Source organism: Chrysemys picta, chromosome 3 (assembly GCF_011386835.1).
Source record: "Chrysemys picta bellii isolate R12L10 chromosome 3, ASM1138683v2, whole genome shotgun sequence".
Classification (NCBI taxonomy): Eukaryota; Metazoa; Chordata; order Testudines; family Emydidae; genus Chrysemys; species Chrysemys picta.
The window spans coordinates 66843963-66864428 of NC_088793.1; the positions used below are offsets into that span (position 1 = coordinate 66843963).

At 38.8% G+C, this 20466-nt stretch overlaps 1 protein-coding gene across 30 annotated transcripts in view; it reads right to left on the minus strand.

The window, feature by feature from the left end:
- Positions 1-564: 564 nt before the first annotated feature.
- The window catches only part of SNAP91 (synaptosome associated protein 91), a 146604-nt gene continuing 126702 nt past the window's right edge, over positions 565-20466 (minus strand). For 14 of the 30 annotated variants that reach the window (XM_065588117.1, XM_065588113.1, XM_065588126.1 and 11 more), the window contains 9 exons: positions 16588-16725; positions 15111-15251; positions 12836-12866; positions 11145-11256; positions 10571-10594; positions 7584-7667; positions 7398-7502; positions 3857-3958; positions 565-1967 (listed from right to left, as the gene is read on the minus strand). In XM_065588117.1, coding sequence (XP_065444189.1) covers positions 3866-3958; positions 7398-7502; positions 7584-7667; positions 10571-10594; positions 11145-11256; positions 12836-12866; positions 15111-15251; positions 16588-16725 — 728 coding nt within the window. In that variant the 3' untranslated portion in view covers positions 565-1967; positions 3857-3865. The remainder of the gene's footprint in view (positions 1968-3856; positions 3959-7397; positions 7503-7583; positions 7668-10570; positions 10595-11144; positions 11257-12835; positions 12867-15110; positions 15252-16587; positions 16726-20466) is intronic. The other 16 variants (XM_065588142.1, XM_065588140.1, XM_065588136.1 and 13 more) reach the window with 3 other exon arrangements.

The following is a 20466-nucleotide window of genomic DNA, read 5'->3' on the forward strand; positions in this document are numbered from 1 at the left end:
TTTAAATATTAGATATTGTTCTATAAGTTGTGTTACCTTAAACAGCTGCAGCATTGTATTAGTCTAGGACAATTTCAAACCAATTTTACTGCCAGTTTCAGAATTAGAAACTCATCTGGAAAACAGTACTGATTGACTTAAATTTGAAGTTTATATTGTGTTTTTTAAATGTTTCATTATTTTTTTGTGTGTGAAATCCAGTCTTTTAGTTGAAAGGATATGTAAACTTTAAATTGTCTGTTACATGTCATATACATTACAGAGGTATAATTTTTAAAAATTAAAGAGAACAAATTGAAAAATATTATTACTTTGTCCAGGGTATGTCACTTTGTGCCTAGTCAGTTTAACTTTTTTCTTTCACAGAGCAATAGGGGAAAGATTTTAGCCACAGGAAACAGACTGTAAAAGTCAAAGTTTAGTAGGGGACTCAGGTGTAGACAGACACTAAATTTTTTGGAAAATGGTGCACTTTTAAAACTGTGGGACAAACAATACATTGAGAACTAGTGGCTATAATCCTGAATCTTTTATGAAATTAGAAAGACAATTAGAGTGTTCATATTTACTTTGATCAAGGTGTTTATTGCATCTCAGAGGGCATACATGCACTGGGTTCTTAAACCAAAATACAAAGAAAAGCTATTTTGAAATTAGCTTTATATAACTTTTCCCCCCATTAGAGTGTATGTTATCCCCACAGTTAATTCAGATACAACCACTTTTAATGGTACCAGACATTGATTAAATAGTTAGTTTGAAAGACTTAGGTGAACATCTTTCCAATTCAATATGCTTTGAACAAAGAGCTGCCAAGCCACTTGTAACACTGATCAACAGTGACCTCATTTAAGAGTCAAAATCTTAAGCCAAGCCATCAGCACAAACAGTAGGAGAACAAACTAAAAATTAAAGAAACACAATATGTACAGTAAAGGGTGTGGTTCTCTGGATCAGAATGAGGTCTAATCACAAATAGTACAAAAACTACTCACAGCATAGTTGGGGAATGGAAATACGCTACTCTAAGGCATACACACAGGTAAGCACTAAAATAACAGATGTACATAAAAGAGTTAAATAAAAATGCAATAATGTTATAACTACAGACACACCAAAGAGTGCTTTCATATTTGACATTCTTTAATGTCAGCACAACTATGGCTGCTTTTTTCAGCTACATGGAGAGAAACTGACCCTTTACTTATTTTCAATGCATTTAGCAAGAACTGATAAATAAGCGAATTTAAATGCAAGAACTCAAAGAATTAAAATATATTTTAAATTAAAAAAGTGATAAATATAGTATTCTTTCAGATATGATTTTTCATTATTGGTAAAGTAACTTGAAAGGAGTATTTGTTATGGAAATTTACCTTTATATTACTTTAAATTATAATATAACATATACAGTGCCATAAAAATAAAACATTTCTCACAACAATTGAAATTCCTGTGACTGGGAAAAATGTATTTCACACAAAGATTTTGTCTAGTTAAGTGTTTCTTACTATTGGTATTATCACACTATGTTTTGTAACAGATAAAGAAGAAACTTAACTTTTAGGGAAATTTCAGGTGTTTGTCAAAAGTTATATACATTGAAACCTTCAAAAACACAGACACATCGCTCCAACTGGCTCACCACACAACAGCTGCATAATCTGCCCCCCACTGAATAGGTTCAGAAAAGCACTAGAAGGCATTAGAAACATACATCCATTGTTTAAACTGGAGAACACAAATAACCCAAGTACACAAATTGAGAGAGAGTAGGGGTAACAGCTACGGTAGTATACATTCCTAACGTTCACTTTCACAGCTGTGCTACACGTTTCGGAAGTAAGAGAAAGTCTGAATAAGCACTGGGTTTGGTACTGGTGGCTCACTTTGAAACTCTGAGCATCAATCTGTGATTTGTAGACTCCAAACTCACATTTTTAACTATCCAGTCAGAAAAACTGCAGCTGTGAAGACAAAAACATAGTTAGAAGGAACAGCTACACAAGTCTGATTCAAATTTGATTAAAAATGGTTGCAGAGCAGCTTTAAGGTCAAACTTGGTATACAAAAGAATCGATATTCCCCCTTATCATATCTTAAAGCATTTAAGAATTCAGCTATTTTCTAACTTGAGTTCTGATGGAGGTGTCTCCTCAATAAATTGGGGCCCCAATATTGCAACTGGACTATCATGCTTATGTAGATATCTTTGAAGACACTGGGTCCTAATTACAATGGGTTATTTATGCTCACGAATAGCTCTGATTCGGTCATTATCTATAGCAGAGGTTCTCAAACTTCATTGCTCTGTGACCCCCTTCTGACAACAAAAATTACTACATGGCCTCAGGAGGAGGGACCGAGACCTGGCCCTGCCTGAGCTCACCGCCCCTGGCAGGGGACCCAAAGCCAAAGCCTGAGCCCCACCACCCCAGGTTGTGGGGCTAAAGCCCAAAGGTGCAGCTTCTTCAGTCACTGAATCAAGACAATTCTCAAATTCTTCCTGATGTCAAATTTTCACAAGCTGTGGATTGCACCGAGTACAATAAGGAAAAACTACCACCAGAGATGATGTAAAGCTGCTACTTTTTCCTCTTGTTTAATTCTAATAAATGGCAGACAAAACTATTGAACACAGTTTCTCACAGCCTATCTGCTCTACTTCAGTGGTCTCCAAATTTTATTGGTTGGCTCCCTCAAACTGTTTTGTGATGTTCTGGTATCTGAATCCTCAGATTGCTTCCCAGAAAGGTTTATTATGGTTACAGTCATTTCCCCCCCCCTTTTTTTTTAAATTGTTTTTTGGTTGCTCCTCTTTGCCTTTTATTCTCCCTCAGCTCCCTCCCTCCCTAGTTTCTCCTTCTCTCTTTCAGCGTATCCCCACTGGTGTTTTTTCCCCTCGCTAATCCATGCTTCCCATAGGCTGTTCTACATAGCACTGCTCAATGCCTTATGCCATGATGTGCAGAAGAGCAATGCCCTGTAGCACCCTACAGGGAGAAGAGGAGAGACCATGGGGCTGAAAGCAAAGAAGGATGCAGGCAATACCCCCTTCCATCCCCATTAGAGATTTGGCATCCTTTGAGGACATGCACATGTTTGGGAGTCTCAATTTCACTCATTCATAACAGTGTTACCAAATCAGTTTTATGGCACAAATTAATTTCTCACACCAGATTAGGATTACAGTGTAGAACTGGTCACAAGAAGAAGAATTAATGTGAAGAAGAGTTTTATTATTAAACAAAAATCGACTATAACGGCAGCATAAAGAAATAAGATTGCTTCTGGCAAAGTAACCTTTCTTTCAGTTTTGCCCCAGTGTTCCAGTCCACCTCTAACAGCCTTCATAATCAAATGAAGGCAGAGTGGATAGTCAAAAGAACACTGCAAACTCAATGATGTAAATGAAAACTGGCTAGAACAGAGAAGCAACAACAATGAACTTTAAAAACCCACATGTGCACTGCTTTTGTTCAATTTACAGAGTATATATGAGATTACAATTTTTACTATGTATATGTTAAGAAAATATTTTCTTAACAGCAAATTAAGTCACATATTGTGAATAAATATACTGTTACCAATTTATTCCGTTTGTCAGACAGAATGGCATGGAGAAGTAGTTGTGATTTAAACCTATCTTGCATCCCGAAAAAACTTTTAAAAAGGACTTTAACTTGTACCTCCTGGTTCTCATTCACAGTTGTATTTTTCTACAAACAGTTGCAGGTTCTTACTCAAACTTAAAAAGAGAGTGGTATGCTTTTAGTAACTAGTACAACATATAAAACGTTAACTGCTGCAAACTAAATACATAACCCAGGTAAGTTCAAAGTCAGTCACAGAATACCTTAATTGTTTACAAGAAATCCTTGATGTTAAGATCTGCTAATGGGTCCTTTGTTGGAGGTTTCTTGGGACTCTGAGTGGCAGGCGTAGGGCTTGGAGAGAGCTGACAAAACAGAAACCAGCCAAGGAAAGTAGAAAAGGAAAGGAGACAGATGCACAAGCATTAGGTAGATTTATTCTACACAACAAGCACATTCCAAACATGCAAAAAGTTAAGAGTTCTTGATTTATGGGCGTAACAGTGTTTTTTCTCTGTCATTGCTTGTTTGACTCCTGTGTTTAATTTCAAAATACAATTACTACGAAATTGACAGTGCTTAGCAGCAGGGCCGGCTCCAGGCACCAGCTGAGCAAACAGGTGCTTGGGGCAGCCAAGGGGAAGGGGTGGCACGTCGAGCTCTTGGGCAGCAATTCGGAGGAGGATCCCTGTCCCTCTCAGAGGGAAGGACCTGCCGCTGAATTGCTGCCGAAGAAGAAAGTGGCATGGTGGAGCTGCTGCCGATCGCGACTTTTATTTATTTTATTTTTTTTCGCCGCTTGGGGCGGCAAAAACCCTGGAGCCAGCCCTGCTTAGCAGACATTTTAATTCAAGACAAAACAAGATGCCTTGGTTTTCTAAGTAATTTACTAGTCATAATTGGCAGCAGTGAATATTCTGCTCAGTGTACCCATTAAATGATAAGGGAGTTTAGAGAGCATGTCAATGCCTAATACACTTTCCCAAGCAGATTAGAATTTCTCTAACTAGATAGTTACGGTATTGTTCAGAGCACTAACCTGGTAAGAAGGCAATTTAATTGATCTTTTGTAGCAACAGTTTAATATTAATATATGGAACAGGGCTGCCCCTGGGGGGGGGGGGGGGGAGAGGGGAGCGGAGGCAAGTGGGGCAATTTGCCCCAGGCCCCGCAGGGGCCCCCACGCGAGTTTTTTGGAGCCGGGTCCTTCACTCGCTCTGGGGGCCCCGGAAAAAACTCTCGCAGGGCCTGGGCCCCCAGAGCTTCTTCTGCTCCGGGTCTTCGGCTGCAATTCAGCGGCAGGGGGTCCTTCTGCTCCAGGACCCGCCGCCAAAGTACCGGGTCTTTGGCGGCAATGCGGCAGCGGGGCCCCCCGCCGCCAAAGACCCCAGGCGCCTTGAATCCTCTGAGTGGCCCTGATATGGAATACACAATATAGTTTTGCAGAATAAGTTAGTGTTCACTGGCATAAAGTAATCTGCAGTCAAAGCAAAAGCCAAACATACAGTAGGCCAAGCTACAGTATACACAATATTAAACACAAAAAACTACATCAAAAGAACACGATTAAAGTTGCAAAGACAAGCACTCAAAAGTTTGGAAATACGAGAACTAAGGTTCCACAGGCAACCTTAATTTTGGCTCCCTTAGACTGAATCGTAATGCATATGCGTAATTACTTGATCCCATATTATGTTTTCCACAGGACCTCTACCTCATTCAATGCACAGGATGGACAATGCTCATGTCATGAGCTGCTATTCAATACTTCGTTTTTTCCTCACTTCTCAATGTGTGGCCCATCCCTTGTTTATGGCACACTGTTTCAAACCCGATTCTGAAAACAGAATTAATTTCCTCATAGGCTTGTATCTATAGTGCTCAGTGTAGTATGTGAGTGCTTCCAGCATTCATGAATTTATCTTTAACACTATTATGGAGGTGAGGAGGTGTTATCTCCATTTTGCAGTTCAGAAAGTGAGGGCCAGAGAGATTAAGGTCCAAAGTTTCCATTAATTTTGGTTGCCCAACTTGAGACACCTAGAATCTGATTTTTCAGAGTATTTTGCATTGTATAGCACTTTATATGATCAGTCACAGGTGTAATTAAGTCAGTGGAAGCAGTGCTTTGCTCAACACTTCTGCAAATCAGACCCCAAGTGTCAAGTCAGGCACCCAGTAAATGAGAAGCACACAATTAGTGTGACCACCTGAGAGAAGTTTGGTTTAAGTGGACTTGCTATGCATCACATAGGAACTCTATGGAAGAGGCAGAGATAGAAACCAATTCCCCAAAGCAGCATTCAACTGCCTTGACCATGAGACCTTCCTTGCTCTTCCTGCAGTCCCCTACCTCATTCACTACACATTCCCCAGCTTCGGCAACAAATGAAGCAGGTGTCCTACAGACAACAGCATTCCCTCCCTACATAACCCTTATTCATCCCCAGAGAAGGTCCATCCTGTGCCCTGAATGAGAGAGGATCACGTGGAATTTTTCAGCAATTTTTCAAATGTTTATAACTTGGCCAAATTTGGGCACCTTTTCACAGGGATATCAAACAACACATCCCTTACAAAGGCATCCCTCTTGCCAAATTTCTCAAATCTCTGTTCCAAAGTGGGGTGAGGGGGGAGGGGTAGAGAAGAGGGAGCCAGGACTTATCAAGGAAATGATTGCCAGAATTTAACATTAGTGAAAAACATTTTTCACTAGTCTTGTTCTTGGCAATGACTGAACTGTTTTGGCAGAAGCGTCCCAAAACATTTCAACTGGGGCAACACCCAGCATGGTAAATTTCACCTCAAACAATTAAACTTTGGCAAAAAAATGTTATAAGCAACTGAAAACAGGAAGTGTCAGACTACTTTATTGGGCAGTGCTACCAGCCCCACCTATAGTACACACATTTCTTTGTCTCTCATATACCATATACTCTCCCTTTGAATTATACCAGAAGTACAATGTGACCTGACTGACCGAATATCCAAGATCATATCTTTAACAGAATACATCTTACGGATGCCTCACAAATGTCACCGTAGGTTGTCTGTAGTGTCATTATACTAATATTTTTTATACAAAGCAATACAGCCACAACTGATATATTTTAAAACACCACAATAACATTGTTAATAATTTGTGTTACTTCACACCTGCATTTCCCAACCAACACTGGGGTCCCTTTGTGCTTGGCACTGTATATAAAGTAAGAAATATAGCATTCCTGCTAGGGCCTGATGTCCCTAAGTGACAGTTTGTCCCAAGCAGGCAAGGAACAGGATTGATGCAGAGCATTTTAGAGCAAGGGCATCTCAAGTTATTCTCTAGCAAATGCTTCCAATAACACTGCTCTGTCTGGCAGTGACCCACCAATCCCCAACCTGTTTAAGTGAGATACACCGAAATAGGAAGCCTTTATGGGAAGGTGTAATACTTGGATGGGAGAGCCTTTACAAATCCATCTCTTCATTCTCACTGAAGGTAGCTCAACGCCCAACTTTTCCGTTTGGGCAAAGAAAAGAGTATCATGTATATAAAGGGACATTTTCATGTGATTTATTCTCATAAGGCTACATACACTTCAGTGGCATTAAAAGCCAGCACAATAAAGTTCTCCTTTATCATATACTCAGAGCTGTATATAGATAGCATTTAAAACCAAGTTTCCAGCCAGGGTTTAGTAGGAGGAAAAGCTTATACAACAAATGGCTGTATAAGTGGCATTGCATTCCATGCCCCCAATACCCTATTTCTACTTTAAAACATACATTTAATTATTTTACATAGAAAAACAGACTTACTTGTGCACCAGGTCCAGATGCAACTCCGAATGGTGGCCTCATCATAGGTTGCCCATACATAACTGGCTGCTGAGGCATCATGGATACACTTGGTCCAGAAGGAGGCTGTAAAATTAAGAAGTTAAAAATATAAGGTTGCTAAAATTGATTAGGAAGAGTTCTTTAATGAAGAAAAATATCACTCACCATTCCAAATCCTGATCCTGTCTGTGCAACTGGGGGGACACCTGAGGCAGGAGGAATAGCACTTGCTGGAGGCACAGTTCCAGTCTAAAATAAAATAAAAAAAACCCTCACAGATGAGAATTTCTGTCAATCCAACTGCAATTACATAGAATCAAAGTGGGGAAAAAAATCTTACTGTATTTCAAGATCAAAAAGGTCAGAACTATTGTACTAAATATTGTTAGGTATTAGATGTTGCCCAAATTGCACAGCAGCCCACCTCTAAGGCAATTCAGCCATTTTAATTCTCAAAACACTGAGAACAGGTCATTTGAAACTTCAAAATTTGGTTTCTAGAGAAGTATCTAGAAAGTATATTTATTTCAATATTAAACTTTAGATATTCACCTCTTACTAGGATTTGCAAGGTATGTTCTGCTCTATAGATAGAATTCCTAATTCTGAAAACAGCTTCAATATATTATCCATGTCTTAATCGAATACAACTAGAAAATGACTGCAAGGGAAATCTTCTGTACAGAAATGCAACAATACTTCCTATTTATCTTCTTCCCACCCGATACTTTTCCAATATGTTAAGGGCTGTTATAAAGAGGATAGTGATCAATTGTTCTCAATGTCCACTGAAGGTAGGACAAGTAGTAACGGGCTTAAATCTGCAGCAAGGGAGATTTAGGTCATATATTAGGAAAGGCTTTCTAACGATAAGGATAGATAAGTGCTTGAACAGGATTTCAAGGGAGGTTATGGAATCTCTATCATTGGGCATTTAAGAACAAGTTAGGCAAACACTTGTGAGGGATGGTTTAACTATACTTGGCCTTGCCTCAGCATGGAGGATGAACTAGGTAACCTCTTAAGGTACCTTCTAGCCCACATTTCTATGATGCTACATTAGCACCCTTGATTGGTTGTTGCTCCAAACAAAATGAATTATGAAGACCTTTTAGAACATGTCATACATAATACATCTGGGATTGTTTATCTTGATCCAAGATGAGCAACACAGCAACCTACAGATCCTGGTCAATTAATTATTGTGATGCATTAATGTAGGTCTGTATGTGTGTCTATCAGTCTGCAAACTCCATTTTCTTTTGTGTACACCATTTTGATTATGAATAGTGCTGCACCTTCACTTTTGCCTTTTAGCCTCTATATCTGACTGAAAGACCCAAGAGATATTGGCACAAAATCTGTGTGCCCATTGGTGGAGAGCTTACCATGGAGAGCTTTTAAGAGTCATTATTATTAACCTAGATGGTCTTCCATTCAAATGGATACATCCTAGAGCAATGAGCTGGCTGCAAATCAAGGGAGTTAGAGTCCCTAGTTTGGGGACCAAACAACAAATCACCTGACAAGGGACCTGAAGACAAGGGACTTGGGGGAAGAGGGCATTTGCCTGATATAGAGGGCTAAAACTTTATAAGAACAAGTACTGCTCTTAGCAGGGGCTCTCTCATATAAACCAGGACAAAAAGGTATGGCTGGGCAGGAAGAAAGGAGGGGCCTGAAATTCTGAAAGGACTGATGAAAACCCAAAGGGTTCTCAGAGTGGTGAGGACCGGGGAAGGAGGGATTTGCATGCAGCTGTTATTTTCCATAGATCTTTACCCATTGTGCTTGGTCTACGAGTAAAATGTAACTTGTTTAGAAATTCCTTTCTAAGGTCTGAGTGTTACTTGCTCTAACTGCTGTAACACTTGCTTTAACTGTCACTGAATCCCTAAAGGGTGAAACAGTAATCTAGTTTCAGTTGAACTCTGCAGAGCGTCAAGAATTACTGGGGATGCTTGGGAGAGCTATCACTAGCTTCAGGGCCAAGGCAGTTGGACTGTTGCATACCTTCTCAGGAAGGTGTGTGTGTGTGCGCGTGCACATGCGCGCTAACAGGCTTCCAAAGAGAGTGAAAAAAACTCTTTAAAAGCCACCACTGCCTTTGAAGTATCCTCCTACAATGGTCCAAAGCATAAGTTTGGCAAATATTTTTACTAAGCCAGGCTTTTGAATCAACATCAATACGAATACAGGTAGTCTGTCTAAAGACTAGGACCTTTAGATAAGTTTTGATGACTAATTTTTGTCTTTTACTGTTATTGTGCAGTGCCATAGGTACCCTCCATTATAGGCACTAGACAACATATAGTAATAATTTAACTTCTTGAATATTTAAAGAAAGTTAAACAATGCTAGAACTATTAAAGTTCACATAAACAGTAGGAATGGACTTTAATTTTTAAAACAATAGCAGCAATAAGAATCATGTAGCTAACATTACCATGTGAATTTAATACTCTCAAAAAGTGTCAGATTGATGCCCTGGACAGAGCCAAAGAATAAACAGCATAAGCAGCAGTTGTTAAAGCTTCAATATTGCTCTGCCAATGTATCCCAATACTGACCTGAAAGGACTTTAAGGGTTTCAATCTCCATAGTCATTTCTAGGTCACTGGTATCCTTGTTGGCAAAGTTTTAATTTTTTTTTTTACTGGCTTTAGACATTGGCGAACTATGAACTCTACCAAAACCACCCAATCCATTTCATAGAGACCAATGAATTCCTATCAGATGGAACTTTCAGTTACAACCAGTCTAGTCTGGGTTTGAATGAGTGACTAGAAGTGAAGTTCCACATCTCATTATAAATCTCCAGATGCATCCAGGTCCTCAGTTTTTTCAATATCGCTGGGAACAAGGATATCCTGAAACAACTGTTTTTAACTTGACTTCCATAAAAGAACTTATTACCAAGTTGTTTCTCATGAATGTACTACAAAGGCTAGTGGATTAAGTATCGGGTCACAATGACATACTCTCAGGCATATAAGAACAGCTACATTAATATATTAGTGACAATTTCCATCTAACTTTAAGTCAGCTGTAAGAACTGTAGTGCAGGCAAAGAGCAGTTAGTATTTTCAAGTTTAGTTGCAAAGGTTTTTTTTAAGTAGAATTAGTAGAACTTTACAATGAAATTCACTTACATAATAGAATATTGCCCAACCTTTCTGGTAAGAAAAAAAAAGTTGAAATAATAACTAATTCATTGATCAAAATTCCACACCCACATTAAATGGAAGCTGAAACAAAGATTGCAAAACGTGTCCCCCCTGCATGAAACATTTTGCTCATAAATTACTAAAAGAAAATACCACACCCTATTATCTTGGAAATGATTGACCTCAGATCCTGAGCAGGTGTAGGTCAGTGTAATTCAAATGACATCAATTCCACGATGCTAATTTACATCAGCTAAGGATCTGGCCCAAAGACATTGGTAGTCTCAAATCAACATTTTCCATCATTAGTCACATTGTCATAGAAGATACCACAGTATTTCTCTACATTTAGAGATAATTAAAGTATCTCCGATATTACAACATGTCTAACAGTTGGCTAATGTTGACTAATAGTCACAGTCGTACACACACTGTCCCCCAGAAAACACAGGGAAGAATACCAGTTTATGTACCCAATAGTAATAATTTGTTCCTATTTCATCATCACTTGAGTGGGTGCTGGACATGAAGTCTTCAGACTAATTACTGAACTACATACCAAGGGACCAGTTGGAGGAACACCAGTTGACCATGTTGCAGGTGCTACTTTTGGTTGCCAGTTAGCTCCTCCCGTTAACTTCTTTTCTCCAGCATTCCACTGAAGGTCTCCCCTAATAGGGATTCAAATGCAGAAGCAGAGATATAAGAAAGAATAAAGCTGTACACTGAATGTTAAAACTAAGCACTCTGAATGTATGTACATTAATTTACATAAACACTAAACAAAGCTAGCACGCGCATTAGTTTTTGTTATAGGCAACTGAGAAATCATGAATGCATTTAGTGTGCATAGGTTGTGAATAAATTATCTCCAATCTCAGTAGTGGTCATTAGCTATGGCAACTAAATTGCCAAGCTTATGATAGTCTATATTAAAAGATGAAAACAGAATTAATAGTGAAAGCCTTTAAATCTCATTACCAATGAGTAATTAGCAATATGGGAGAAGGCAAAAACATTGTTTAGTGCTAAATTCACATTCACCTGTATGGTATTATAATCTACAGGGGAGGATACAATTTATATCAAGGCAAAAAGTGAGGGATTGGCACTGCATATTCAACTGTTGATAAAGGCATTTCACAGTTAAGAATCTTGTTCAGAAAGCTGCAGCAGAAGACAAGGATGGCTTTTCCCTTCAGAACAGTCAAGTTGTAGGATACAAGATCTATAAAAAACATTCATAGAAAAAAGGAGGAATGTTTTCACCCCTTCTAGATGCAGAAGAACTATTAGTAAGGGGTAGTCCAACATTAGATGGTTTAACAAAAGACTGCAGAAAAAAAACAGGATTTGAGGCACATGACAAACCAGTAGCACTTCAAACCTGGACAGTGTTGGAATTCCCCACCTTCCAACCCCTAACTAGTAAAAACGGTAAAACTCAAAGTGAAGATTTTAAGAGAGACATGGCTCTACAGATGTAAGGCTTGTTTGATGGGACAAGTGGGAAAGAATCCATTGGAAACTTGGGGTGAAATCCTGACCCCACTGAAGTCAACTTGAATTTTGCTTCAATGGAGGCCAGGACTGCACCTTTTGTCAGTAAATTGGGACTGATTTTGTTTTAGAGTCTAACTAAGAAAGTGGGAAAACCAGCTAAGCTAGGAACAACAAAACAAAACAAAAAAACAACACCCCCCCTGCCCCAAAACCCAACATGGCGGAAAAGATCCAAACAATGATTAAAGTAATTTTACATTCTCCTTTTCTCAAAGAAAAAAGACCTTAGCCAAAATACCATGGATTTTCCCCCTCTTAGTTCAGTCTAAGGAGAGGTTGTGAACCAGCTCAGTAGTCAGTGGAGTCAAGCCAATCACAGAAAATGTATCTAAATATAAAGGTCACCAAAAAGATAAAAGGGACTGTATAAACTTGGACACTACATCAGTTTCAAAACGATATATTTCATGTAGTTTAAGAACCTAAACTTGTCTCTAGTTACCCTGCCATTGTTGTGGTTTTACAAACCCATTTTCTTATTTCTTTAAAAGTATATCTCCCTATTAGTGTGGAAACCAATAGACTGTGCCAGAAAGATAGTGAAACTGACTACGTTCAAAGTGCTGTCAAATACACCCAACAAAATGGGAAAAAAGTTCTCTGATCTTTCACTTTTATTAATCTTATGTGTTACAAGGACCAGCATTTTTAAACAAAAAAAATAAACACCCAAAATTCAGAACTTACTTTTTTGATAGGGTGCCAGAAATTCCAAGATCTGAAAATCAGAAATGAAATTAGGATAACAGAGTTACTTGTTTATAAAATTAAGTGAAGGATTCTCTCAAATGCTTTTAATGTAACATCATCTGTGCACCTGCTGATCCAATAGCACAGGTCTAGGAATAGTACTCTTTTTCTAAAAGCCCTCTAAATAATGAAAGTTAAAAATCTGAAGCTCACCACTTTCAATGATTTCCTTATGACAAACTTGTTCTTCCAAGAACTTATTTCTTTAACATACAAAAAAAAATTCAGAGGACTGAAGAGCCAATCTCATTTCCTTGACTGTGTATTTATGTATGTGTGCAAAATAAAACGTAAATATAGTTATGGATCCAAGTGGCAAGTCGTGTTTATCTTTTATGTCATACTTGTGAGAAGTTCCAGCCACCTGGGTGTAGGTGTGAAAACAAGTTGGTCTTTAACTGTATCCTTTCAAATTTTAAATATCTTTTTGCATTGCACTGCTAGGCTAGGACTTATGTGCGCATCAACTGGCTCTCTAAGTTTGTAAGGAACAGAGTTAAGTGGACTTAAATTTAAAAGGTTTTGGAATCCCAGCAATTGAGAATTTTTTAAAAATAATATTTTCCTTCTCCTACATCACCAGTAGAGATCCTACAGGTGTATCCCCACTGCCCACAGATACACAGAAGTAACGGAGGATGGAATTCCATTTACAAGCTATCGTGCATAGAAGAAAAGAAGCCGGCTTTGTTCTTGTTGATCAGTTAACTGTTTTTAGGGCTGACAGAAAAAAAAATCTGTTTGTAAAGCAAGTACATATTAGAGGATGTCATTGAGAAACATGAAACAGTGCAATTTCTATGGTCTTTTTTCAGACTGCAACCACATTTTAAATATGGTTACTAGGGCCGGCTCCAGGGTTTTGGCCGCCCCAAGCAGCCAAAACCAAAAAAAAAAAAAAAAAAAAAAGCTGCGGCCGCGATCACGATCTGCGGCGGCAATTCGGCGGGAGGTCCTTCACTCCGAGCTGGAGTGAGGGACCGTCCGCCGAATTGCCGCCGAATACCTGGACCTGCCGCCCCTCTCCCAAGCGGCCGCCCCAAGCACCTGCTTGAGAAGCTGGTGCCTGGAGCCGGCCCTGATGGTTACCCCTTGGCCCAAGCAGTTGGGCAGTATTCACGGCCTTGTTGGGTTGTTTCCATTAGGAGAAGAGATTGATTATACAAATTTGGGGGTGGTTTTTGTGTGTGTATTTTTGTTTATTTACAAAGAAAATACAAAGTCCTGTTTCCCTGAAAAAGTATAAATTGATTTCTTGCTCAGAAATCAAAGTCTGCCTTTTCAGTGAGCACTCTGCCCAAAATAAACTCTTCCTCCCAGGGCCATGCACTGCTGCATCTCCTGTTGTCTGCTGATTTTCTCCTTGATATTTGTTTCCTTTCCCACAGGGACACTGCTGCAACCAACCAAAGGTGCAGTCCTTACATGTGTAATCAGAGAAAACTCTTAAATCACATGGCTTTGCCTCTGCTCAGGCCTCACCATGCTGGCCTGTGCCTTGGGCGGTGGCTTCTATTGTTTCAGCTATCACTAAGCCGCCACTGACTTTTACCAGATCTGATCGATGGCTGTTAGTAACCGCTTCAGCTTACTGTACACTTCTAGAATGGCAGTGCTATTTTTCCCATCTGTACTCTAGTCTGTTTCAAGTATCTAAGCTTGAAAACCTGTTTTCAAGAGACAAATTTTTAAGTGTCCCTTAGATTATAGAACAGACCAATTTAGTGTGCTTGAAAACAGAAGCTCTATGATGTGGATCAAACTTTGACATGAGACCAGGAACTTCCATTCTCTGAAAACCTAAGCACCTTGGCCTCCTACAGAGAAGGACTATAGCATAATCCAATGAATCACAGAATATCAGGGTTGGAAGGGACCTCAGGAGATCATCTAGTCCAAACCCCTGCTCAAAGCAGGACCAATCCCTAAGTGGCCCCCTCAAGGATTGAACTCACAACCCTGGGTTTAGCAGGCCAATGCTCAAACCCCTGAGCTATCCCTCCCTCCCTTTTTTGACATTTCAAAAGGTATCTATGGCTGCCACAGAGAGGCAGGACTTTTGTGGGGTGCTGCAGACTGAGCTAAAGTACAAGTGATAGCTATATTTATGTACTCAAAAACAATTACCAATAAGTTGAATGAGTTGAGTAGTTAAGATCATAAGTCACTTAAAAAACAAAACAACAACAACAACAGTAGTTGGGTGACTTACTGCCTACTAAATTTGCGAGAGATGAATCAAGATCACTTCCAAGGCCTTTGCTTGCTGCTGAAGCTGTAGCAGCTGAAGCTGCTACAGACTGACCAGATGGAATCATAGTTGGCATAAGAAGATCACCTAAACCATCAAACACTAGAATTTAAAGGAGACAGTAGATTAGGATAGTAACCTTTACTGTAATATTCCTTTAAGTAACACCACTGCATAGAACCTTTAGTATTACTCAACAAATGATCATAGCACAGACAATCACTACACCGGTATTACCAATACGTAATTTCACATGAAAGAATGCCGACACGGCATGCATGGTATTTTACTAACACACTGAAATGTAGAATTACCCTGAAATAAAAATATACTAATGAAGACTCGAACAATACATGCCTAAATGGTTGCAAATGCATCCTTAAACCTGGTAACAAACTTAAAAATCCCAGAACATTGCCTCTCCACGTATACATGTTTGCAAAGGGGTTTAGAAAAGCTATGTCAAAAAAATTTTTTATAGACGTACAAGTTACTGTAGTAGGAGAGCCAGGAAGACAAAGGATTTTAAAATGTTTTAACCGATAACAGGTTTCTCTAACATATCAATTAAAGGGATCAACAGGGATATAACTGGTACTTTTCATCCACACTGACAGATCTAACTTCCCCAGAGCAGATGTGCGCTTCAGGAGTCAGGTTTACATATCATAACTCAAACTGCTTCTCTGTTGCCTGGTTAGCCCACTATTATTTTTAGTAACCTATATTACTTTATTTCACCACAGTAAATATTCTGATCCACATCTGATGTGCATGCTAATGTTATTTCAACAGGCAAGTGTAGCATATTATGCACTGGCAAGCAACTAAAATAATCAAGCAACAGTACTACTCAGATTTCTCTCTTACTCATTTAGTTGCAGAACTCACCAATCGTAAATTTGTAGCAAGGACCCAGCATGGAAAGTGTAGAATGGAAGAGATACAAACAAAATGACAGCAGTGATGAAAAGTTAAGCTTTATGTCAAGCAAAGAACACTATCTTGATCTCAGTTTTGTGTAACCCTGGGTGCCATGCAAACTTAAGGGCTTCAGCAACAGCAGCAAGATCACATGCCTATACACTGAATATACAGTGCAAAGTGTTTGTGTTTTTCCTCTGATAACTCCTAACAGTCATGCAGAGAAGCACGTGCAAAGAGATGACATCACACTTCTACTTGGTTTCTGCTTAAAAATTGAGAAAAGGTAATGGGAACAAGGAAAGATTTCCTAGAATTATCCCCACTGCTGGTGAATGCTTATGGTACTAACTGGTATTTTCTCTTTCAGTTGAATAAGTGATGGGAAACACCGATACCCATGAGAATTATTTTTATATCCTTTGTATTAAGAGCAGTAATAATTGTATCATTTATGTTACTGTTGAATGAACACATTTGTTCTGAAGATACACAAGGGAAACCCTTCCCTCACCTGATGGATCAAATGAGCTGCCACCACTTGATGGTGATGTTCCAAAAGCTGCTTCAAAGTTGGGCTGTAATAAGGTGGCTTGAGCTGGAGTAACTGGTGATGGTGATGGAGAGGGAGCAATGAAAGAACCTCCAAAGCCTTTTAAAAAAAAAAAAAGTTACATTAAACAAGATCAGATGCACCCAGATGGAATCACAAAATAAAAGCCTTGACATACTTACTGTTCTTAAAGCCATAACATAATAGTTGCTCTATCATTATGCTTTCTGATATTAGATAATAAGCATCTCTTGATGTAATGCAAAGTATTCTAAGAAAAATCACTCTAAAACCAGCTAAAGGAAGATATACTGTAACTGACAAGTTCTGGGTTGCAAAAATCGTAAGATTGCATTGTAAACCTAATTTGTAACTTCACCCACAAATGAAATGCAGTCACCTCTGGGATAGAGCACAGCAGTTTAATAGCACATTCAGTGCACAATGTAAGATAGATATTAAATACGCCTTACTCAATTATAATGATAGGGATAATCTATGTAAGCAGAATGCAGTTACTGGGATTTGGTCAGGACACTGGGGTTAGCTCTTAAGGAAAGTGTACCATGAGTTGTTTAATGACCCTGACTTGAATAGCCAGGAATGCCAACAGTACCTCTTAATTTCATATTAATTAAATACTGACTGCATATTGATTCACCAACCAAGCAAATGAATCACCATCACTACTTCCTACAGCACATGAGACTCCTTTGCACCTCTCCCAATTGCTTATCTAACCTGACCCTCAATTTCATTGATGTCTATTAATGGTACCACTTTCCTGTACATGTCTGGGCTTTTAAGTTGTCTCCAACTATAATTTTAGATTTTTGAAGTACTATAAAATATTGTAAATAAGAAAAATATGATTTTAGAGATTCATTTCTACAGCATTTTTCCCACTGACTCCTTGATTTAAATTTTCCTCTTGTTAAAAAACATTAAATGTTTTCCCTGAAAAATTGAAATAAAAGCAATAATCCACCACATTTCTCTCTAAAAGTAGTTCTGTGCCAATGTAACATGAGTTGAGTAGTTCTGTCTGCCAGCAAGATATGGATTGATAGTTATGGCTTGTTTTTCAGAGGTGTGAAACACCCAAAAATCTCAATGAAATTAACAGAAGCTGCAGGTGCTTAGCAACTTTGGGAGACCAACCAGTGTAGATTTTAGTCACAAGGTCCATTTTCAAGTAGAATAGTCAGCAATGTACAATACTGTATTTTCTTGTTGCACTAATTTCAGGTTGTCAGGATTCTGGTTGCATTGGTTGAGGACACAGCATATATTAGGGTTTAGTGATGCCACAAAGAATGAAAATCAGAACCTTGAAGTCATCTTGTGAAAAGAGTGAAGGAGGAACTGACTTAACTGTTAAGATTTGTAGTGTACACATTATGCTAAATGCTTAAAGATACCAAATCTATTAACATTTTTAAAACAACAACACATGGCAACTGATGTACTTTAGGGAGATTATGGCAGATCAAACACTGACATTTTATCCACTTGCAAATTGTAATATGTACCTTCAAATGTCAGACTACTGTCATAAGGAAGAAGACAGCCAGACCTGTATGTTTGGAGAACACTGGACAAGTTGACTACCTTCAATTTAAATAATTAATACTTCTTAAAAAGTGTTAAAATTTAGGAAGTTAAAAAAAACCCTCACCAAAAGTTATTGTAAAACAGTAATATACATTATGTTTCTCATAGCAGTTTAACCCCAAATCAAACTTTTGCCCCAAGCTTTTGAAGAAGCACATCACGTTCCCAAAGAATACTTCATTAGCCCACTATTCTAGGAATAGTAGCTTTGGAATGATCCTGACACCATTTTCTAGACTATGAATGCACTAATAGATTACTGAGAAGTGATACAGTAATGTTGATTAACTGCAATCAGCCACTCTCAGCAATCATGTGATACTGGTAACCGAAAAACATAACCTGGCAGGAGTCATGCCTTTCTAAAAGATCCCGATGAGTCACAATGGGTAGCTACTTCTCCTTCCCAAGGATTTGGGTAAGAATGGTGACAAAGTCAAACCCTACTTGCAACTACGCCTAGTAGATGCACAACAGCATAATTTGAATTAAACTGAAACAGGTGCAGAGAAGGGCTACTAGGATGATCAGGCGAATGGAGAGCCTATCTTACGAGAGGAGACTAAAAGAGCTTAGCTTGTTTAACCTAGAAAAACCAAGGCTGAAAAGGGATGAGACTTCTCTCTATGAATACATCAGAAAGATATACACCAGAGAGGGAGGAAGAGTTATTTAAGCTGAAGAACAATATTGGCACAAGAACAAATGGGTATAAATAGCCCAATAATAAATTTAGGCTGGAAAATAGAAGAATGTTTCTAATCAGAGGAGTGAGGTTTTGGACCAACCTTACGACAGGAATTGTGAGGGCAAATGACCTAACTAGTTTTAAGATGGAGCCTGACAAATTTATGACTGGGACTACATGATGAGGTTATCTGTGATAGCAGGAGACTGGACTCTTTGACCCACAAGGTCCCTTCCAGACTATGGTGCAACAAGGATTATCATGCCAGCAGCATGATGTTCCAAGTGTTTTTCAATCACAGAAGACACTATATTCCAGTTATCTCCAGATAAAGAGGAGCTGGAACGTGGCATAACAGCCTGCCTGTTCAAAGCGTATCTAGGAAAGACTGAATCAATGCTAGTTGGATAAGGAACACCACTATTTCATCCTTGATGAAGACCCCTGATTTCTAGTAATTAAAACAGCTGCAGTCTTGGTTATGCTAGACTCACTGACCGTGGACACCTGGTTAATTAGTGCCCTTCCATCTCAAGTTAGACTGACAATTCCTGGACAGAGCTGAGAGTGACCAGTCCACAGAAGTTAGAGAATTGCAATTAATGTGATCTAGAGCTGCCAAATGCTCTATCTGGGGCCCTGATAAGGTAATTAGGAACTAGACAATTAAGTAGCCCATATAAATGGCTAAAGAAAGAATATCACTTTTCCAGAACCTGAACTGACTTCCCTTTGTTAGCAGATCCACTTGAGGGTTCTGCTAGGACAAAGACTTGAATTACCCCCATTATCTCAAACTGCCTCTTTTTCAAGGGACCCATACCAGCTGCAGTCATTGGACTCACTAAGATTTAGAGCCCAGACAAAATTATGAGGGAGATGAGCTGCCTTTACAGCATCCCATAGGCTCTCAAACATTGTCCTGAAGGAAACATGTCAACTTCAGATCCCTCTGCACTTTCACTAAAACATTCAAAAACCTTGAGGACAAGCCTTCAAGAACTATGAGAAATCAAGAGGATTTTAAATTTAGAATTGGATTATGCTGCAGGTTATACATCTGCCATTATCTGAGGCAAACAAATGCTTAGCAATATGCTGTTATGGTTTAACAGAGCTTTTGTATCTGCCAAATTGTTATTCAAACCCCACTGGTATCCATTTTGGATTTCAAACGTAGAAGCTCTGTAAGCAGGAAAAAAAAATAGTAAGTGAGGCTGTTGGAATTTTACCTCTCTTCACAGACATGTCAACATGTGGATCCAGAAACACTGAAATAATAAAGCTTCAAGGCAGGATCACATACCTCAATGCAGGGTAGGATGGGCAACTGTGGGTTTGATGAATTCTAACTAAGCCTCAGTTATCCCCAAAACAGGTTCACGTCCTCCATCCTTTATACACTGAAATGTTGATTTAATACAAACTTCAATTTTTTTCACCCCCCCCACACCAATACAATGGAAAACTGAATATATTTTGAAGGCTCCAATTACTAATGAGTATGCAAAATATTCAAGGAATTTCTATATTCCTAG